This window comes from Pholcus phalangioides, unplaced genomic scaffold (genome assembly GCF_987345545.1).
Source record: "Pholcus phalangioides strain wild (caught in Gottingen) unplaced genomic scaffold, Ppha-v1.0 ptg000015l_1, whole genome shotgun sequence".
Classification (NCBI taxonomy): domain Eukaryota; kingdom Metazoa; phylum Arthropoda; class Arachnida; order Araneae; family Pholcidae; genus Pholcus; species Pholcus phalangioides.
Genome location: NW_028301608.1, coordinates 117,109,568 through 117,133,670, shown reverse-complemented (window position 1 = coordinate 117,133,670; position 24,103 = coordinate 117,109,568). Strand labels below are relative to the sequence as shown.

The following is a 24,103-nucleotide window of genomic DNA, read 5'->3' as shown; positions in this document are numbered from 1 at the left end:
ATTTAATGCCTGTTTTAACATTGTTCGAATGGAGTGCATCGAGACAACTTAATACCGATTATGCTTTTCAACCTATAAATCAAGGTGTAACATTCAAAATCTTAATCCTTTTGTCGTCATTAAGAGTATTAGGAAGTTTAAATTAATAAAATAATTAATTTGAATTTCCATTTAACATTAATGAAAGTATATTTCCTTGATAGCATAAGAATGAACAAAATTTGGAAAAAGTTTCATAACGGATAATCTTGAACTGTTTCCGTAAATCAGGCTTTGAGCATGGTCAAGAAATTCTACAGTGATGCTGATTCCAAATCTGTGAAATAATGTAGAAAATAAATTATTATTATTATTATTATCATTATTATCATCATTATTATTATTATTATTAATAATGTTATTATTGTTTATTATTAAAATTTGGGAATTTGGAAAACAGTTTCGTAACTGATAATAAATTTTAAATATTGATAATTATTATTCTATGTCAATGTTGATGATTACGTTACAATTTGTAGTCATTTTACGGATCCAGGATATATTAATTGGATAATTCCAACTTTTTTCAGTGACTTCGGACTTCGATATAGCCAAGTTCGACTGGATATGATTGGACACAATGGGTGCTGCCTTCATAGAAAGGAATATAATCTAGTAGTCGATTATCTATATATGCATTCCTGTTGACCTGGAGGGGAGGAATTTTTTATCAGGATTAGCCACATTTTACTCGCGGGTCATACTGTAGGTTGAGCATGTATGCTTTGCAGTATCCTCTTTTGCTCACTTTAAACGCAGTTTTTTCCGAATAATTTCCTTACATCCTGAGAAATTACTGATATTGCATAGAGAGATCCGATATTTTATAGACTTTTCTTACACCACTCTGCTTCTTTTTTCATATAACTGTACTTCAATGAAAAATTTCGGAAATTATCATAGTGACCATGGAAAGAATACTGATATCAAACAATGAGGGTTGTTAGTGGAAAATGAGTGTTAACCAATTTTAACCAACAATGATGATTGTTAGTGAAAAATTAATGTTAACATATGAGTGTTAACTAACATCCTAGCCTGGTGCCACCGATTCCACACACACATTCTGGACATGGTTTCCTTGAGTAGTCGATATGACATCCTGGCTTAGTGCACTTGGGAGGAGAACAAGGGATGGGAACTATAAATAAGATATGAAACAAAGAAATTATCTGAACCAAATTAATAAGAAAATTTAATTAATAATAATCTATACAGCGCTTCGAGGTCTCAATCCTTACCCAGGCCTTTTTCTTCTCAACCGTTGGTCGTAGACAAAAACTTCCAGTAGCAAAAATCTCTTAAATGAGGTAAATATTCATATTATGATACTTTTCTGACGATAAACAAATTAATTTCTGTTAAAAGTTACAAAATTTTACTTTTATGTTCGTCTGAAGGCCCTATAGTCATATTTTGAAAACGTTTGTCTTTGCAGCAATATGTGAAACAAAGCATATTCCATTTCCATACTTGGCAGGTATAGTAAATTTTAAAATTTTTGAGAGGAGGATTCGGGATCATTTGCAAATCGAGCAGCAAAATGTAATTAAATTTGTGCTCGACCAAATAATTAGATATCGGTTTAAAGCATGTCTCAAGTGTTAATGCAATGATTACTCGGTTTGTAGGTCACTCACTCAATTTATGTCCTAACGGTGATGAAATATGTTCCATTAAACTTTTCCTATTTATATAGATGGAGGGGGGATATAAAAAGTTAAGCAAATTAATTTATGAAAAAATTACAAAATTTATGTAAAAGAGCAATAATATTTAACTTACTTAAGGCAACTGCCTACGTTCGAATGACGGAATTTTCGGAAATTGTCGAAAATTGTTTCATAAATTTATTTGAAAGAATTTTTTACACACGCAACCCTAAACTGTTTTATTCTTATAAATGCGATAAGTAAAAACAAATTTATAGCTGATTTAAATCATCTGGTTTAAAAAAAGCAATAAACAATTTACAAACGCGTTTTGCGAAGATTCATTTTTTAGTTGCTTTATTCCACGCGAAACTAAATTTCTCAAAAATTATGCAAGATATTCTCATGAAATTTTTCATTAGCTATGCAATGAGCTAGGATCTTGGCTATATAATTAGAAATTTAATATTTTACAGCTTGTTTGAAAAAAAATACGGATTTTTTAGTCAAAATTCACGTATTGTTTTACAAAAACTGCTATATCTCAGAGAATATTTTATGTACCTTAAAACGTTTAATTCATTGCAAAAATGAGTCGTTATTGAGCATAAACATGTCCTAGAAACACGTAATATCAAAACTGTTTGAATGTATGCTGTTGTTTTCAGTGTGCAATATTTGGCGTAAGTGATAAAAATAAGCTAATTTCGAGAACATGTGGTAGAGATATCTCAAAAAAATTGTAGAAATATTTTAGAAATTTCACTCGATTTCACTGTTTTATACGATATTATGATTCAAACGGCACGTGTTTTGTAAAAACCACAGTGTTTTTCAAAAAAATAATAAAAACTTTCCTGAACGTGGTCAATTGCCTTAAAATATTTTTGTAACTGAAAGTTTTCGTTTACAACCAACACTTGGAAAAAAAAGGACTCTGTAAGACTTCTTGGACGCGCTGTATATTCAGAATATACATGTATACGAGTAAACATAATGTTATCTTGTGTATAGTTCGAATAGGAAATTACTGAAAAAAAAGCATTAATGTACATATATATATAGCCTGTTTCAAAGTACAGGGTGATCAAAAAGTCCGTAGAAACTTTAAAAATGCATAAAAACCGGAAAAATAACCGAAATAAAAAAACGGTTTGCAGGGTTACCATCACTAGGTCACGAGAATTTTTTTGTCAAGGGAAAAAATAATTCAGAAAACAACCGATAGGTGGCGCTGACGTACACGTAAGTCGAAGAAAAGTGTATCGATCCGGTCAATCCAATCTGTCGGAACTGAAAGATGCGATCCGCCGAGAGGTGTCATGACCGAACCCGCTGCACTCTGCCGTTGCTGGATTTGTGACTCGCCTGCAATGTGTTAACCCCTGTGGTGGTGGTGGTCACGTGAACCACATACTGCTGTAATAAACGATTTGGAGGCATTCTATTCGTTATTTGCGTTTATGTTTTTTTACTTGTGTACGTCAGCGCCACCTATCGGCTGTTTTTTCATGTCTTAAAAAAAATCCCCACGACCTAGCGATGCTAACCCGGCAACCCGTTTTTTATTTCGGTTATTTTTTAGGTTTATGAATTTTTAAAGTTTCTATGGACTTTTTGCCCACCCTGTATATGGACAATCGTTTTTCTTGAATAACAAATAAAACGCTCCACATTCCGATCTCTAATTCTTTTGTATATTCACTCCATGCCCACATAAAGTCATTTCACAATCGTTTTCAACAGGAATTTTTCTCAAGAACTGAATTAATGAAAATTAAAACAATGATAAATAGCCTGTCAAAAGAGTATGTACACTTTGCTTGAAATCCAAGAGATCGCGACATTTGTGTATTTTAACGTGTCTGCTACGACGTAATCATTGAAAGAGTATCACGTCCAAGTATGGACAAAGGTCGAGTCTTCACCCGGAACTCTGATGTCACATTTTTTCATCATATCCGATCAAGTAATTCAAACGATTCGTGGCAACGGCACACGTGTTAAACTGTTGATGTTTTCATGGTTTCGAGACAAGAGGCTGCTTTTTATTTTTTAATTTTCATTGATTTAGTTCTTGAGCAAAATTCTGCTAAACAATTGTGATATGCCTTTACCAGCATGACATTCATTTATAAAAAAATTGAGATCGAAATGTAAAATGCTTGATTTGTTATTTATAAAAAACGATTGTCTATATACTTTTGAGCACGCGCCGTTTTGCAGCTAAAAACTACTTTTGTAGCTAAAAAAAGTAGCCCGTATTTACCTGTTTCTATCATTTATTTCGCTGTATTCACTGAGCGCGATTGCCCAGATCGATCCGCATTGTGAGACAATACAAACAACGGTAAATAAACGACAATAGATTATGCTTATCAAGACTGATTGCAGAGCATTAAAATACACTTTTTTTCCTTGGTTAGCCCACGTGTTATACATAAGAAATGTAAATATTCTGAATTAATATTAGTGCATATGTTTTGGTCCGAGTTAGTCTTCGCGAATTGGCCAGGGAATGTTCGGTCTCTTAACGAAGTTTAAGTGCAGCCTCCGGATGAAAAGCGCAATGGCAAGATGCTCGTCTTCCACTGTGAAGGTTTTTTCATGTCAAGGTCCACGGGTTCGAATCCGGGCAAGAATATCAGCAAGAAGTTCTTTACCTAATGAGCCTGGGCTGACCACCGATAGATGGCATCTTCATTTCCACCGAACTCCACTGGTTAGAGATGGCGATATATGGCCGGAGTTGGTGTGCGGTAAAGTAGTGTCTGGGCGCAAAGGCGTTGGACTTGGACCGTAACACGTATTTATATATAGTATATACAAAAGAAACATGCTCACAAACGCGTCAATCGAATCGATCGATACCCCATACGTAAAGTATGGTTCTGCAACTGCATAAATTTTAGTGAAACTGATTTGCATGGCAGACCCCAATCACGGGCGTTCATATTATGCCTATGGGATACTAAAATTGAAATTTATCATTTACTGTGATATGGGTACTGCTTAATTCAATCTCTAATAGTATGACTGCTATTCGTTACTTTCAACATATTTTCAATCACAAACATCTTGTAAATTTATAATTTTTTGCATAAACCGCTTATTGTAATTTTATTTTTATTTATTTACTTTGGTAGCTGCTTATACAAATTAATCCCAGAAACATTTTTTTCATGTCATAATCAACTCACCCTGTGAATCATCGCATGTACAAGAAGGACAAGGTTTGGTAGTGAAATCGATTCTACATCCTGGTTGATCACATTTCGGTGGTGAGCAACGAACGGAATGTGCTAAAATAAAAAAATAAAAAGAGTGATAATTTACTTTCATTCATTTACTTCCCTTCTGGACTACCTTCCTTCTAAGAGAGGTAATCCTGGTAAAGGTTGATGTGCCTGCCCTACATCTAATGATTCAACTGCAATGTCATTATACGTGTTACAAACTCCTGAAAATTCTAGCCTTTAACTTTACAAACATTTCATCATCAAATCGATGGCACTACAAACTACGGGGTGTCCCAAAATCGACTGACGGTTTCCAAACTGCGATAGCAAAGAAACGGTAACAGATATCTAATTCATTCTTGCGGAATATAAATGTGCAAAGTCAAGAATTTCAGATATGTCATTCATAATGCAAGCTGATGCACACAGTTACTGAATTGAAAAAAGTAAATTTTTATACGGACACCGTGTCCTTAAAAACCTAATTGGAAAGTTGTTGCCCTGTCTCTCCTGAGGCCAACAAAACAAATCACGTTTCCAAGTGCAATATTCACAGAGGTATTTGAATTCAAAAATCGGAGGAAGTTGGAAAGTAACAAAAAAACACTAACGGACTACGTTTATTTCCGAACTCTTGTCTAAATTCGAATATCTCAGGGAATATTGAAATCCGCTGTTAGAAACGTGGAATTTTTTTTGGCCGCAGGAGGGACAGGGCAACAACTTTCTAATTGGATTTTTGGGAATATAGTGTCCTATAAAAAGTTAATTTTTAATTTTAGTGACTATATGCATTCCCTTGCAACATGATTGGCGTGTCTTAAATTCTTGACTTTGCACATTTATACTTCAATAGAATGACTTTAATATCTATCACCGTTTCCTTGTCGTTTCGCCATTTTGAAAACCGTCAGTCGATTTTGGGACACCCTGTATTCTGATGAATAAATTATAAATAAATACATACATCCCAAGTTGCTGTCATTATCGCATACACATTCTGGACAAGGCTGTTTTGAATAGTCAACATAACATCCTGGCTCTGTGCATCTTGGAGGAGAACACATAGCACCTGAAAGTTAAAATATACAGACGAAAATATAAGAAATTTTGAAATTTAAACAGAGAAATTTAAGGCATAATCTCCATCGCACCTAATTTTTTTCTAGGCAAATAGAAAGCCGAAATGATCAAAGTGTTCATTTCTGATTTTATGGCATTCTGCCTTCTAGTGAAAGCAATTTTACGGAAACCACACCATATATATATTATGAATTTCACACGAAATGCTTTTCACGCTAATTTTAAATCATGAAATTGTAAATTACGCAGTATATTTTTGTAACACGTACTTTGTCCACTGAGGCAAATGCACTGAGGACATGGCTTTGAATTATAATCTATCTGGCAACCCGGGAAATCACATATCGGAGGAGAACAGGCAATGTCTGGTACTAAAAAATGGAAAAAAAAATTACCAAAATTGAAGAAACCAAAAAAACGGACATATACATAAATGATGTTATACGCAATTTCTGTAGATAATACTGTCATCCTAGAAAGGGGGTGGCCAACATTTTTTTCAAAGCCGTGCCACAATCAAGATTATTTTAGGTGCACGTGTCAATCTACGAATTTTTACATGCAGACCATACATTCCGTCTTTACAGGACAAAATAATTCTCTCCGTTCCTGCAAAATATTTTTCAGCTTTTTTTTTCTGTAAAAATGTTCAGTCTGTCACTTTTTCGAGTTTTAAATTATTTTTTATTGTTAGTCATAAATTCGATTATCGGAATAAAGATTGCGTGTATGTGCTTACATCGGTAATAGTTCACCTTACCTACACCATGTTACGCAGACACCGGAACCTGAGGACTCGAGGTGTTTGAGCTCGCCTTCCTAGTAGACTTTGTAAGAGGGCTTAGCACTTACCTCCTCCTTCCCCCCCCCCCAAGAATTCATGGATATACAATGTCGGACGATCCTGAATTTCGCACACACCAGCAACTATGCCCGAAGACGAGAACAGAAAAACATTGAATATAAAGTCATAAGAATGCCTACCATACTAAATATAGGTTTGGCAGCCTACAAGACCATCATTCATAAGAAATAGATTGTTCAAAAAAGTTGGAGAGAATTTTTCTTTCTTTTTTTTCAAACGTGGAAAAGAATTTCTTTAATTTTTGAGAAGCTTTCGCGTGCCACTCCTGATACCGTGGCGTGCGTGCCCCTTTTGGCACGAATGCCGTCGGTTGGCCACCCTGCCTCAGAAACTCATAAATAGTGAAACAAAACGAACGCAGTAAAAGTCCTCTTTTGCAGACATCGGTGGGACAAAAAAAAATTCGTCCGTAAATGAATGTTTGTTTGCAAACGGTTTTTGCATAGAATTTGTATTCTCAAAAAACAAAAGAATTACAAATCGTCCGAACAGTTAAAATTTTCAATTACTATCTCTGTTCCATGGCAATGATAAATCTCTCCTTTAATCGGATGGGGTTTTTTTTAGCATGACTACTGCAAAACCGTTCTCGTGGTCTTCATTTTTATCCATCTCCAACAAGACATGCATTTCGATTTGTCAAGCCATTAAGATAATAATTTCTATTTTTTGACTGTATGGTAAATGCTTCCAAATTTTGCTACTCGATATAAACCATGCATGTTGTTTGCATCTTTTACATAAGACGGCTCGTTGACGATGCAAACCACTCGTAGAAGAGAATATTCTCGTTATAATCCGTATTCGATTTATGTTGTATTTTATTGACCCGTTAGCTCCAGAAAAAACTTGCAGTTTTAATTTCAACGATATAAAGTTGTTTGGAATCTGTGCTTACCTCCACCATCACAGACGCAAGCAGGACAGGGGCGTGCCGTATAATCAATTCTACAACCAGGATCATCACATATTGGAGGAGAACAAGCTACTTCATCAACTACTACAATCAAAAAGAATATATTGTTCTAAAACGCACAAAATAACGGTTTCACATAATTAAAAATTACAAACTAAGTTTTTAACTTTATCTGATAATTGTTTTGGTCTGTGCTATGTATCAATAATCTGAAATCCATCTGCTGAGTACTAAGATTAAGTTAAATTAGAAAATCTCTAACATACTCAGACATAACATGTACTAGAAATGTGCGGACCTGAGAAGTTTCTATTGCTCTATTTATTCAAAGAAATATCTTTAATAGCATTTCTCTTTCTAACACAGTGTCAATACTCTTTCTTAATTGGGTTTAATTTTTAATTGGGTTTCTGTATTTTTGAATTATATGCCATCCATATTCGTTATGGGGGCATCTTTTTCTCAGCCACCTCGTTGTGCATTTTGCCTGTTGTGGCGTTGTATTTGTTTGCATTTAATTAATACACTAGATCATGTGTGGTGTAGCAGTAGTAGGTAGGGCCTCCAAAATGGCTCGGGGATCCATGATTTTCTTAAGTCAGCCACCTCGTTGGCCAATTTGCCTGTTGTGGCGTTGTATTTGTATTTTGTATAAAATTTTGAACCTTTCTGAAAACAAAGACCAATAAAATGTCTGGAACAATTTGAAGGACTACTTGTGTCCCGTATTACTAGACATACTTGTTATTTTCTTTGTTCCGATTTTTTTTTTTTTACTATACTTATTTGGTCTCGTTTTTTCAACGATACCTATCTGAATTTGTAATGATTACCAAAGTAGTATATAGTAATATAACACAGCGTTTTCATAATATAAATTTATTATGGTAATTATGACAAAAATTATAAATATTCATCTCACATATTTGTCGGGTTTAACTATTTTTTCAACAATTTTAATTATGATTGATAATTATCCCTACTTTTGGCAATGTTTTTGATGACAAATAGACGATGTCCCGTATATTATTTTACGGATTATCGTTTAAGATACAAGTTTACCGCATTTTTCTCAAGAAAATATAGCCATCAGATCACTAAAAAAATTTTTTTATCATGAAATACTGTACATTTTTTGCTAACTGTGATTTCTAGCGCCTGTATTTCCTTCAGCAATTTTAGCAGTAATTAGTAAATTGCATTTAAAGCAATAAATTTCAATTTTTGGCGAAGTTTAGTGATATTCCGTGTTTAAGATCGTAATTTGAATCCATATGGATATTATTAATATCAATTACAACTGGTGAATAATTTTATCGTCTGCCTGTGGTTCACCTATGCCATCGTCACAGACCACCTCTGGTTTCGCGGACCACAGGTTGAGACACTCTGCTTTAGTATATAATCGCAGACATTTACGATGAGCAAGTTGAAGCTACAAAAGCACCATTAAATCAATGCTTCAATTTCTAGATTTTTAAAAAAAATTCAATTTCTTGAAAATACTTTTCAAGATTCTTACTTTTTTCGTAAATGATATGGTATAGCAGCGCACATTGGAAAAATGATAAATACTGGAATATCATTGCTAGTTTCAAAAAATACTTTAATTTTCTCCGAAAATTCAAACATAGAGATATTTAACATGATTATATAAACCGGTTTTCCCTCCTCAAGTTTTATCTCATATTTTTTAAGCTATTTCTGGAATTCATTGGCTAAGCAAGTTTTTAGTACGCAATATCTGGATGTCACGCGGGATATATCGTGCCCTCATGTACAAAAGTATCAGAGTTGATCGCTTTTGTCTCACCACGATCATTTTCTGCACACAAGGGCTAATTAGACCGGAAACTATAATTTACTGCCGATTTCGAACGGCAGCCTTTTCTCTTTTATATTAACCGAGAGGTTGATGCGCGAACCCCTCGTTAAGGGACTCCCTGCGGTAACAATCTTTTTTTGTGGTCATGCCACTGTTCTGTTGCATCCCGGTGTCAGGGAAGTTTCTGACAAGGACGAACCGGGTATCGAACTCGTAATACCTCTAAACGTCCTTTGGTACTTTAGGCGAGTATCTTATCGAGCCTGGGCTACAGCGCCCCGGATCAAAGTTTGAACATGCAAAGCATATTCAACAGAATTGATTTCCTGGCATTTCCCAACTTAAACTGCAAATAGAAAATAATGCAAGGGCCGCAACAGGCAAATTGCCCAACGAGGTGCCTGAAAAAGTTTACCCAATTTGCCCAAAATTGTGATAAATTTAGGAAAATGAACTGATCTCCCATTAAAATAAATCTTATAAAATCTCATAAAATAACTTCCGGAAGTCCAGATCAAGTGTGTGTGCACATGCTCACAAACAACTAATAGCATGCATACTGAGATAAAAAGATTACTTGGGGATATATCAGCTTTGTTACATGTATAAATTACATAAATTCAGTATATGTTATGGTAAATGAGATAAAATAATGTAATATGATTATTTGGGCTGGTCCGATTAATCGATTAATCGGGTCGGTTAAATTGTTGATCTTAATTAAAAACTTTAGTTCAGTTAATGAACTCGATCAATTCGATTAAAATTTTTATAAGTTTGTGAATTAACATGATTTGTTTGAAAGATTTGGAAAAACTGAATAGATTTTTTATACAATTTACGTTCTTATACATAACATTTTGGATGAGTGACCATACTAAAAAGTATTTGAATCAATATTTTGATCAAATACTGATTTTCGACCGGTTGATGATGGTAACAAAACTGATGATCTCAGTTTCAAATTGAGTTTAATGTGAGTTTTAGAAGACCAAAATTTATCGTCTTCACTGTGAGCAGTAGTTTTTCATATTTTCTTGTTAGCATCAACTCCTCTTCTCTCATGTACCACTTGAGAGCAGTTTCAAAAGCCATTTGAAACTGCCAAAAGACAGTAGAGCAAGCAAAAGTATGATCGAAATTAGTTTCGAAATCAGTGAGTAACCTAAAATAACCGATTTTTTTTTTAAAAACGACAAGATCCAAATGAAGACATTACAGATTTTGACAAAATTATGTTTAGCATATCAAAATTCTTCAAGCGGAGGCAGCCCTAATTTTTTAATCCATTCCTATATTTGTTTGAATCTGCCGGATAAATTCGGGAAATAAATAAAATATGATTTTATATCATCTTATTAACATTATATGGTCACACAAAATATTCGATTAAAATTCGATTAATCAGTCGGTTAATCGATTAAAACACTTTGATTAACCAGTTAAAAATTTTAGTCGATTCCCAGCCCTAATGATTATGCATAATAATCGGTTGTCCTGTTAAGTTTGATAAATATATCACTTTTAACGGTGGTTATTCTTAATGACCGTCGTTGCTAAACTTGATAAATCCTAAAAAAATTACTACTTTTACCGGTGATTATACATAATACCCAAGCGTATCGGGTTAATTTGATGAATACTTGAAATTTATCGCTTTTACCGGTGATAATGCATAGTACCTTTGTGTAATTGGTCAATTTGATGACTATGAAAAAAAGTCTAGTGTGTTTGATTTTCATTAAATCAGAGTTCATTATATCTGGTTTAGACTTCAGACTCTGGCTCACAATTACGGTCATCTATACAATAAATCTTACCCCGGCAATTAGACCGGTTCATCATATACGAAATGGCAATTAATGCATAATAATAACAGGCAAATGTGATGAATTTAATGTGATTCATCATATTTTCCAACAACATTTGGGTATTATACATAACCGCAGATAAAAGTGATAAATTTAAGGGAATTTACCAAACTTCCCGAAAGGTCGGTAATTACGCATAATAGCCGGATTCCTTACATTTACCGAGCGTAACATATGCATGTGTATATGTTATGGTAAATGTGATAAATCGGTTACCATGTATACTTACCAATCGTCTTGGTAAGTTTGATAAATTTATCACTTCCACCGGCAAATATTCATATTGACCAAACATCGTTGGTAAATTTAATAAATACTGAGAACAATTTTTATTAAACTGACTTTTACCGGCGATTGTGCATAAAAGCCGAGCGAGTGCCACTGGTAAATTTGATAATTATTAGAAATTTATCGCCTTTATCTGTGATTATGCATAATACTATAGTGTAATTGGTGAATTTAATAAATGTGAAGAAATATCCAAATGAGTCTAATATGTGTGATGAATATAGTCGGACCCCGATATAATGATAACAAATTTTATGACCGTAACCAGATATAACAAACAATAAATGTATGAATTATCATGTATATTTATATCATATAGTATGATTTATCATTTTTACCAGCGGCGCGACAGTTGGGTATTATGCATAAGCGCCGGTAAAAATTTTTTTAGCACTTATTAAATTTACCAACCGCGTTTGGGTGCTATGCGTAATCACCGGTAAAAGTGATAAATTTATGGAAATTTATTAAACTTACCAAAATGCTTAGCGATTTTGGTAATTTTACTATATTTAATTTTTAACCATATTTATCACATAACATGTCTTATAAACTAATATATGCACTAGTATAAATGAATTTTTCATAACTGTTTCTATGGATAAAATAAGCTTGATACAGAAATGTGAGGAACCCTTAAGAAACAAAATAAAGGATTTCTAAAAAGAAAATGACTGGCAAATATGGTCAATTTAAAAACACACCCATCCTTCAGGAACGCTTCGATATCTCAATGAGATGGGAAGCGGGGTGTGTTTGGTTCTCAAAGGTCAATTTAAAAAGAAAAAACTACAGAAAAGCTTGTAAATGTTTTGTAAATTTATTCCTTCACCTCTTCTGTATGAAATAAAAAAAAATGTTTAATTGCATATAGGGATGCTTACTTTCTGAAACTGCGTCGCAGACACATTGCGGACATGGTGAGTTTGGTGTTGCGTGCTCGAGTCGGCAACCATAACCACACTTGGGAGGTGAACACAGGTAGTCGCATACGCATGTCGGGCAACCATTTTCTCCGCGGGCCTCTATGCACATTATTGGACATTTCACTGTCCCGCACTCAATTTTAAAATCTGAAAATAAAAAGAATCATTCGCTGGTTTTTTATTCATTATTGGCATCAAGACTTTCAAATAACTGCACCCGCGTCCCAAATATAATATCGGGCTATGGTATATCGGAAATACGGTCCATCTCAAAAGTTTAGACACTATAGATTTTTAACCACACCATGGATACCGTTTCAAATTTTGATTTTTTTTTTGCTTGTTGTCAGAATGTAAAAACCTACTTTAAACTTCGGTCATTGTCAAAGAAAGTAAGTTTTGGATTTTTTGAACTGAAAATTTTGGAAAACAGCTGTCTCAAAAGTTTAGAAAAACTTCCGATTATATGCAAATTTCGAAGATTGCGTCTATGTGGCGTATCAGAGACGTGATTGTATAAAAGCGGAAAGCTATCGGTTTCATTTAAAAAGAAATTGTCGACTTGTATATAGAGCTCTATCGGAGGAAGCATGGTACAGTTTTTATGTTGAAACCCTACAGAACTTAATAAGATCCACGGAGGATAGTGTATTTGAGGTTGTTAGGAAAAAATGAAAAGTCCATTAGCTATTAAAAACTTGTAATATTTGTAAATCTGAATTTTCTCTAAATTTTTGAGACAGTCATTTTTTGATACTATAAATGGTCTTTCGTAGAAATTGTTTTTCCTATAAATGTAGAAATGTTTCAGGCATTATCTATTAAAAGGTGCTAATTATACTCGCCGCATTTTTCTTGTTATTTTAAGAAAAGTAAAACTAAACTTTTGAGACGGACTGTAAAATTAAGACACCCTCGCGATTATTTTACTCAGTCGGTGCCTTTTTTTAATAAAATTTATGACAAACTTGTTTTAATACTGCAATTGCTCAATGGTTGGAACATAAAGAGCTGATACTGCAAATAACAGTAAACAAAAATGTCTTTCACGATACAAACATTCATCGTGAATTTATGACCGGATTTGATTAAGAAAACTGAGATCTTAAATGCGCCAAAATACAGAAAAACGGCAATTAATAAACGTTGCCATCAATCGGCAAAAAAAAAAAAAACTCACCAGTTTTCAGAATTTTTTTAAACTATTTCCTTTCCTTTATCAAATATTAATTCTGAAAATTTTTCCTTCAATAATTCTGTAAATATTTCCCTATAATTGCGAAAGTATTTTTTATGAATTCTGGAAATATTTTTCATTTATTATGAATTTTCATGAATCGCGAAATAACTTTTTCCGATAATTATGAAATAACTTCCTCCGATAATTATGAAATAACTTCCTCCACCAATTTTTGAAAATATTCCTTTTTTTCGATAATTATCAAATCATTTCTTTCAATAATCCCAGAATTATCCTGAAGTTATTTCTCTTAATTCCTTGAATTGCTTCTGATTTATTCTGAAATTATTTCTCATAAATTCTAAAAAATCAAATCAAATTAAAATTGTTACAAATTCTCCCATGGGATATGAAGGGGCGTTCAACATTTTTCTTTACACGTATTTTTTTATGATTTAAAAAAATTCATAATATAATTTATAATGTAATATATAATATAATTATTTTCAATTTTAATTTTCTGTCAATAAACAGAAATAATTTTTTTAGGGAGAAAAGAAACGTCTTTTTTTTAAAAGAAATTACTATTATTATCGGAACTATTGAGATAGTTCAGACCCATTTTTCAATAGATATGATAAAGATTGCGGCAAATATATCGGGAGGGCTCGATACAAGTTTACAACTATGAAACATTGTAAAATAGACTTGAATACCTCTTGCATCGTCTTTAGGACATTCACAACCCGGACACTGGCCTTCTGCAACCTCTTTCTGTAAATGACAACCAGCAGCACACTTAGGAGGAGAGCATAAAGGTGCACAAATGCACATCGGACAACCTTCGGAACTGACGGCCTCACGGCAATGTGGACCACATTTCACTGGGTCGCAAATTGGCTTTTCTATGGAGCAGAAAAGGTCAATAAATGAAATACGATAAACACAAAAATTAACGTTTTTAAAAAAGGCAGAATTGGCGAGACAAATGAATTGCCTATGATTGCATGAACTTTTATAATCATCGGGTCAAATATACGATAATTTCTTCTAAATCGCGGCTGCACAAACTCCGGCCACGCTCCTGACAAATTCAAAAATTTCAACCGACAACAGAAGTGATTTCGAAAAATTTATCATTATTTTAAAGTTTATTGCGCTCTTAGGCAACATGCATATGGAAAAAAATTGTATGATGCATCATCATCAATTCGGCGCATTGATAACTATGGAAAAAGAACCTCAGCACCGATTAAAATTTTTCAAACCAATTTTATTAGTGTTTTTCACTGATGTTCAACCTGCGTAAATGTTATTTATCTCTTATGGAGGCCGTAAAGGTCATCCTGTGTAAAATATAGCGCGCGAACTAAAAGTTTCGGGCACCCAATACTGATTGTACATATGCTTTATATACTACATTGCAGCATATATAGGGTAGTAAGGAAAATGCTTTGGCTACATTTTACAGGTGAACCGTTGATCCAAGAAACTCTAATTATAAAAAAAAATATCAAAATTACGTGTAGACCTCAGATACGTTATTTATATCGGAAGGGATTGTATAGTTATTAAAATTTAAAAAAGTAACTTTCTATACGGACAGTCTGTCCTCAAAAACCCAACTCGAAAGTTGTTGCTCTGTCTCTCCTGAAGCCAGAAAAAAAACTCCACTTTTTTATGCGCAAACTTTTTTAAGCGCGACCCCTTTTTGAACAAAAAATTTATCGGCGACCCCTACATAGGCTGACCATATGCCCCGCGACCCCCCACATTGGCTGACAGTAAGTCTTGATTTTTCGGAACATTGCGATTTTTGCTAGTGAACACGTTATCCTTAAATCCCTTTTCCGAACGCTTGTTTCGATTTTAATTGGACGAAATTTACTTCCAAAGATATTCAATGTTTTTTAATATCTTATAAATATTTATTTATTTTTTAATGTACGTAAGTGTCCCTTATGCAAAATGGAAGTATATCGAGGTGTATAATCATTATTTTTCGTATACGGGGTGATTAAGAATCATCCGATTTCGAAATGATTCTGCATTTGAAATCGATCATTAACAAAAATTGCTCATAAAGCGTAGACACATTTTTCCCTCTTATATTCGCATATTACTTTCATTCTAATCTGTGTTTGCAATTTTTCAGAAATATGCAATTTTGAAATCGGGTGATTCGATTTCAAAAGTCGCCCTGTAAAAGTACTAACTTGATATCATCTGCCGCATGCAGAAAGCACGAATGTACAAATTTTCCTGTTTTTTATCAACTGTTTGGATATCTTGTTTTGCTATCTAAGTTATGCCTGAAACGCGAATGTAACACATGTGTGTGTTTCAATAATGCCCTATTGAAACACACATTACAAAACATTTTAGGAAAATAACTTGCGTAGAGTGACGTGGGTAGAGTAAACATTATCTCATCGAATATTGCACTAAGAAACATGGAATTTTTTTGTTGGCCTTTCAACAACTGTCGAGTTGGGGTTTTTAGGACAGACTGTCCGTATAAAAAGTTTGTTTTTTGTTTATTTGGTTTTTGTTTTTTTTCATTTTAATAACTATTACAACCCTTTGCAATATGATTGACGTAGTTGAGTCCCACACATTATTTAGATGCATTTTCTAATTGGAAGTATGTCTCTAGGATCAACGATACCCCAGTGGAATTTCCCAATTATACTCCCTATATAGGGGTTCTCAAACTGCGCGCCACCAACCTTTGTCAGCGGGTGCCGCCGATCTTCCCGTTAAAAAAGTCTCGCCACAGAGAGCAGCAGGCCTACAAACGGTACAAATATTCAATCATTACATTTCACTCACTTCACTTCTGAGATATAGATGGCAGTACTAAAAAATCAGACACGACACTAGATACTTACTCAGACTGTTAGGTACATATACTTACACTTCCGACACAACTCACTAGGTAGTAAACTGCCCGTGGCGATGGACCTCAGTTGTGCTAGGTTTGGGGGGAAAGGGGGGTGCCGCGCAGAACGGGGACTCTGACAATGGTATTTCGAAAAGATTCTTTGTTATACTGCTCTGTGGAGCCGCGGATAAGTTGTTGGTTAGAGAAAGGGACGCCGCTTGTGGAAAAAGTTTGAGAACCACTGCTGTATATAAATAATGGACACACTGCTGATATGTGGTCATCCTTCTCTTTTTCGATAAATTACATTGACAATAAATGCATTTAAACTTTTTTGAGACGTTTAGCGTTGACAAGTGCATGATCCCTCATTTTGGTTCTAATAACCCACGGTTCTCTTACGACTTCAATGGTGTCACAATCCTGGATGCAACTAGGGTCACCGATTTGGGAATTCTCATTGACGAGCGGCTTACGTTTTCTGAGCATTACTCAGTTGTGGTCAAAAAATCGAATAGAATGCTCGGTTTCATTTTGAAAAAGGTCTCTTCGCGTTCTCCTACAGTCACTCTTCCTCTTTTTTCACGGCTTACTTCGTCCTTGATTGGAGTATGCTGTAAGGTTTTCGATCACCACAAAATTTGTTAATCGCGAAAGTACCCAATTGTCCGGGGAAAATATGTTGTAAAAAAGTTTGTATGGTTTTTTTTTTGACACTAAATAAAGTGTTCCAAACTCTGCCACGAAGCTGGGCTGGAAGAGATCTCGGCAACGGGATAAGTCCAGTGGCAAAGTTCTGGCGTTCATTCATTCATTGTAAGGTTTTCGAGAGCATACCTACAGAGGGACATAGACTTGGCTGAAGGGATGCAGAGAAGAGCTACTCTTGCCCTTATTGGCACACGAGACGAGTTATGAAGAGAGACTTCATTTTTTGAATATGTTTACATTGGATGAACGCGGGTGTCGGGGAGATATGATCAAAGTGTTTAAAATTTTCAATGGGATGGACCATGAATTATTAGTACACCGTCAATTGACTGCTTTTACAAGGGGACACCAGTATTGATTGGTAAGGGGCAATGTGAGGTTATGGTGTCGCAGAGAATTTTTCTCTAATAGGGTTGTCAATAAATGGAATAGCTTACCCCCGGAAGTTGTAAATTCTAACACAATTGACACGTTTAAAAATAAATACGATAAACATGTTGAAGTAAATCGAGAAGCTATCCATAATTAGAATATGACAACCATAAGTATTCTTTATGGGCAATGTATAATATTTTATCATGTATATATATATGTTTGTAATTGCATTTTTAATTGGGTTGCTATATTTTTGAAATATATGACATCCATATTTTTATGGGCATCTTTTTTCTCAGCCACCTCGTTGGGCATTTTGCTTGTTGTGGCGTTGTTTTTGTATTTGTAGTTTTTTCAATTACATTCACACATGGACACACTTCAGAAATTTTTTCACTGTCTATTTTAAAACCTAATACAGTCAATTGCTATATTTATTTGCATTGAACTTTTTTATTATTAGTGTATTTTTTTAATATTTATTTGTGCTCTGTTTATGTTTTTTTTTCCCCTTCACTGAAATTGTGCACATGCCTGTTGTGCGAGATAAATAAATAATTAACTTATGGTTCTGTTGTGATGCAATACAATGTCATTTCATATAAATTCGATTAGTCCAAGGAAAGAAACAGATTAATGGCTTATGATGTTTTGCACATATTTTTTAATAGTAACAAAATAAGCTAAGAATCTTCTTTGATGGTAGAAAAGACTAAAAAGTGAAAAGTAAACTGAGCATGACCAATTTTTTTTTTCAGTCACATTCAATTTATTGCAATAGGTTTGAAGAAGGGAAAAACAATTCGTAAGTAGCATAAATCGATTGGATTTCTTGTTAAAATCTGCCGAACTCTTTCTCATCATAATGCAGTAGTGAGTCTGAACGTCCAACGAGGGATTTACTATACAATAAAGGTTTATGTTGATTTCTGAGAATCTCATAATGTACTGGCAAAATCCGAACTCGATGCCAAAATAAAATGATAAAATTCCCTCGATGTTTGGGTTTTTATAGATTTGGGAAAAGAATTGAAGTGACGCCACTTAATTCCGATGCATTAAAATATTATTAAATAAATAGTTACCCATTGGAATTGTTGGTGGACACCGGCAGTCGGGGCAACTCCCAGGTACTACATCTCTGTTTATTTCACAGCCGAGAGGGCACTTAGGAGGTAAGCACAAGATATCTGCGCACATGCACATAGGACAACCATTAGGAACTCTCACTTCACGGCAATTCCCAGTGCATTGCACTGGTGCGCATTGAATAACTAAAAAAATAAAAACAGGAGAGAAATCAAAAAAATATATGTATACATGTATATTATTGGGGGAAATTATAGATAACATAGGTGTACGATGAAAAAGCTTTCTTAAATATATATAATTAGTAGTTTTTTCGATGCTAGTTACTGGAAAAGTCATAAAAAAATTCCATCACGTCAGTTTTGGAGATAAAATGAAAATTAAATTTCAGTAGTAATAATGTATGGGCAGCATACAAACTACATTGGAACTACGCGTTATAAACAAACATAGTAAATCATTTCCAAAGATATTCCAGTGAGTTTTATGGTAGTTTTTGGGTGCTAATTCCGAATCTGTCATTGGTTTTTGTCAGATGGACTCTACTTTTTGAGATGAAGTGAAAATCAAATTTCAATGGTAATACATAAGCGGCATACAAATCACAACGATACTGTGGCAATGACTTACTATATATTCATAACTCAAAGATATTTCGCTGAACGAAGCGATTCATTGAATGATCCAATCATATGTATTTCATATTTCTCTGAATTTAGGGACTATCAGTACAATGACAGAGTTAGGATATAAATGTGAAGCATGTATTTCTGAGGTGATAAAATAAAAATTCCAAAATATTTGGATTTGGGTTATTTCCCCCAAAATATATGAAATCGTTTTGTGAAAACCCTTACTATTTAATGGATTGCATTTTTGGAATCAGCACTGAAAATGACAAAAATCGAAACTAAAAAAAGCTTTCAAAAACTAGGGTTTTTGTAGACCTCTGTAATCAGCTTTAAAATAAAACATTAGAGCAACTCAATATTATTCTGAGGATTATTTGCATAAAATAAATTTTGTGACCATTTTTCGAGTCGGATCTCATTTGGAATAAGTAAAAAATTTTATAAATAACGTAGTTTTTCCCATTACCGTATTTTCCTGCGTATAATCCTCGGATATAAAGATATATATGAATTAAACATAAATTTACTTTGAGGTAATTTGTCGCAGATACATTCAGGACAAGGACCAGATGAAGGCACGGCTTCCAGTCTGCATCCAGGATCGCATTTTGGAGGAGAACAAAGTGGACCACAATCACACATCGGACAGGTATTGGGACCGGTCACTTCCACACAGTAAGATCCGCATTTGACTGGAGCACACATAATTTTTGGAACTGCAAAAATAGTAAAAAAATAATGATAATAAAATAAATGTAGTTTGGATTCGAGAAGAATATAGAAAAAAATTTTTCTGAATAATCTGTTTTTTATACAATTTCACAGCTCACTGTGCATCAAATTTTTTGTATAAAAGACCTTCAGGAATTTGAAAAGGGGATAAATGGTTAAGAAAAACCAAAGATATACACACATCTATTGGTGATAAAGCACACCAATGAATTGGTAATCCACAGTCTCTCCAGACTGAAATTTCAGTTAATTAGGATTATGTTTCCACCTACCAGGCTTGGTAAATATATCCTGTAAGCTACATAAATATAATAGACCTAGTAATTATGTAATTATATATCAGCTCATTTATTTTTTTATCAATTTTTTATCATACAAAATATCAACTACGAAGGGTATTAACAGCTGGCTGATGCGAAGATGAATGTGAAGAGGGAAGAAAGAAAACTCAACTGTCCCTACGGGAAATTGAACCGACGTCCTCTCACTTGCCGAGTGAGAGCAAAAACAGTGAATCTCAATCTTTCCTTGGAGTTCCTGTGTGCTGAACGGGACCGTACATGGACGGTCGGACGTAACTCAGGCCAGAGCTCACAATTGCTGATTTCTGCCACCAGATGGTGACTTATCCAAGGATGATGTCACTCTCTGCTATACATACGAAGGCAAAAACTTCCGCATGGATAGCAGAGAGTGATATCATCTTTTGAAAACATCAACTATTCCAACAGAATATGTTTCAGCTGAGAACATTTAAATTAAGCTTTTAGTATTAAGTTTGCAATTTACTACTCACGTAGGTTAGAAGAATTTGTTGTCCCGGGTGTATCTGGACATACACAGCTTGGACATTGCCCTTCTAGAACAAAGGTTTCCACGTGACAACCTGGATCGCATTTAGGTGGTGAGCAAAGAGATCCACATACACACATTGGACAACCTTGCGGACTAATAGCTTCATGACATTGCGGTCCACATCGCACTGGTGCACATCTGGGCACAACTGAAACAAATACATAGAATAAAACTTCAATATTAGTGGACATTTTTCTCCAATGTAAAACTTTTGTTTTGCGTCGTTATTTTCAAATCAACAAAATTCAGAGCCAAACGCTCTTATTTATATCTTTGTACTATTTATTACTTATTTCAAATAAAACGTTTCTTTTCATTATGAAGTTTTCTTCTCTCATTTTGTAAATGAATAGTTTTCCGCTGTATTGTACTGAACAGAATTCGTTGTATACATTTTCAAATACAAATACAAAGGCCATAACAGGCAAATTACCCAATGAGGTAGCTGAAGAAAGATGCCCACAAAAAATGTAAATGTCAAATATAACCAAAATACAACAATCCAATAGCAAAGCATATATCTCCAAAAAAAATTATTAGTAACATATAATACACAACCCATAAAAAATATTATGGTTGTCTAATTAAGATTAAGTCTTGTTAAGATTATGGTTGTATCTAAGTACAGTTCTTGAACAATTAGTTTTGAAGCACATACTGTACATAATAAGGATAAATGTAAAGAGCCAATATCTGACAGCACGAATTATGTATTACGTTTTTTTCATTAAATTAAACTAAATCTTGTCGAAATCCTTTTTCAAACAGACGTTTTGTAGCTTTTCAATCAAATACAAATACTCGGTTTTCTTTATTAAACAATAAATTTTGACTGAAAATACCTCCCAGTTCCCTCGCTTCTTTCTATAAAAGTACATTATTGAACTCAAATTCTAAAAATACGCGCATATGTTTATCACAAAATTATTTCTTATGAAATAAAGTATGCAAAGAATCATCCCCCACCAGTTTATTTCAGCTTGGGGTTATTGGATATCTCACAATTTCAAACAAACAAAAATAAACAAAGATGAGGCGTCCAAAATGCGTAATTTGTCTGCACGTAAAAAATCAGATGATTGAAATATCTGGAAGATAAATTTTGAACGATCTTTCATTTGTCCTCTTTATTTGTTATGTCTTAATTTTTTGGGTAAAACTTTTAACAAAATGAAAATTTTAAATCAATCCTCACCTGTCGGATCTCTTCCAGGACAATTGCAAGTAGGACAAGAGCCAGAACCAGAGAAATAGTCTAAAGTGCATTCAGATGGACACTTCGGTAGTGCACACAGAAGATCCTGACACCGACACATTGGGCAGCCATTAGCATACACAACTTCTGAACACGAGTCTGGGCATCTAACTGGATCGCATGTGGAAGATGCTGATTAGATAAAAAGAGAGCAAAAAAAAAAATTTATAAGAACACAATTATTATTATATTTTTTTGATAAAGTTGTTTCGGTTTTGTAATTAAAAAATAATAAATATCCCTCCCCACTAATGGACACTCAATGTTAACGGACACTTTTCTGATCCCCGGTCCCGGTAATATGGCTTTGAAATATTTCCCTCGCCGTTAGCGGAGACTCTCGATAGCGGACTCGCATACTCTAATTTCTTTCCAGACTCTAATTTATTAAATTTCGATCACAAACCGAGAATTTATCAATACAACTAAGATTATATTCAATCCCAATCTCGTGTTGGTAAATATAATAAATCTTCAATTAATTATTTAATTAACTACACGTAACTATGGTCCTGAGGAATCGAACTGGGAGATCCAGACTAGATCTATGCGAACTAGAAGAAATGATACAAGAACTGGAAAAGGCAAGTATTCAGGTGGGTTAGAAAATGAATCTGCAAAAGACTAAAGTGATTTTCAACTCCTTTGCTTTGAAGAAGACGATCTTGCTCAACAACACAAAGATAGAAGAACTACAAAGCCATGCATATCTGGGACAAGAAATTACCATGGAAAACGGAATCATTAATGAAATGAACTGAAGAATCAGAATCGGATGGAACACTTTCGGCAAAAACTGTGTAACTCTGAAAAGCCACATGCCATTATGCGTGAAAAGAAAAGTGTTTAACCAGTGTGTGCTACCAGCTCTGACTTACGGAGCCGAAACATGGACACTCACAAGCAAGACGATACGAAGGCTACAGGCAGCACAAAGGAGCATGGAAAGATGTATGCTAGGCATCACAAGGAGAGACAGAAAACGAATCACTTGGATAAGGAACCACACAAAGGTATATGATATCATGGAAGAATCAAACGTTTGAAATGGAAATGGGCTGGACATATTGCAAGAAGACAGGACAACAGATGGACCACAAGTATTCTAGATTGGTTACCCCCGTGGTGTTAAACGTCCGAGAAGGCGTCCTCACGCAAGATTGATTGACGAGATCAGGAAAGTGGCAGGAGTCAACTGGATGGCTAAAGCATCAGACACAGCAGAATGGAAAAATTTAGAGGAGACTTTCATCCAGCAGTGATTGAAAATGGTTGGTGAACTATAGTCCAGGATGGTGAATTCGAATGGCAACGTTGGTTTTGTTTGTTGATGTAAGAACCCTGGTCTAAGATAAAGATTTCATCAGAAACTTTTAGCGATTAAAGTTTTGATATTCAAATATCTTTCGTAATTTTTATATTTTTTTTAGGTTGCAAATTCTATTTTTTGTGTACGTAGTTTATTTCAATTATCGCAACTGTACACCACAAACAATTTTTATTACGAAGACAATTTTTTTTTCTTTTCAATAAGGTAGAGGATAGTTGGCATTTGCACCTCAAATGACAGGAAACCAGCTTCGGCCGACTACCGAATGAGTGACCATCCTCGGATCGAACCTGCACTTTCACGATATAAAAGCTTTCATTTCAGTGACGATTCGTACTTAATTCTCCCTAAGGGTA

The 24,103-nt window shown here is 34.3% G+C and overlaps 1 protein-coding gene across 50 annotated transcripts in view; it reads right to left on the bottom strand.

The window, feature by feature from the left end:
• The window catches only part of LOC149077705 (uncharacterized), a 115,781-nt gene that overhangs the window by 60,463 nt on the left and 31,215 nt on the right, over positions 1-24,103 (bottom strand). For 43 of the 50 annotated variants that reach the window (XM_089245291.1, XM_089245297.1, XM_089245310.1 and 40 more), the window contains exons 10-20: positions 22,358-22,549; positions 21,104-21,310; positions 20,103-20,291; positions 18,940-19,128; positions 14,601-14,789; positions 12,663-12,851; positions 7,777-7,878; positions 6,283-6,384; positions 5,898-6,002; positions 4,892-4,993; positions 1,070-1,180 (exon numbers count right to left, since the gene is read on the bottom strand). In XM_089245291.1, coding sequence (XP_089101417.1) covers positions 1,070-1,180; positions 4,892-4,993; positions 5,898-6,002; positions 6,283-6,384; positions 7,777-7,878; positions 12,663-12,851; positions 14,601-14,789; positions 18,940-19,128; positions 20,103-20,291; positions 21,104-21,310; positions 22,358-22,549 — 1,677 coding nt within the window. The remainder of the gene's footprint in view (positions 1-1,069; positions 1,181-4,891; positions 4,994-5,897; positions 6,003-6,282; positions 6,385-7,776; positions 7,879-12,662; positions 12,852-14,600; positions 14,790-18,939; positions 19,129-20,102; positions 20,292-21,103; positions 21,311-22,357; positions 22,550-24,103) is intronic. The other 7 variants (XM_089245300.1, XM_089245313.1, XM_089245334.1 and 4 more) reach the window with 3 other exon arrangements.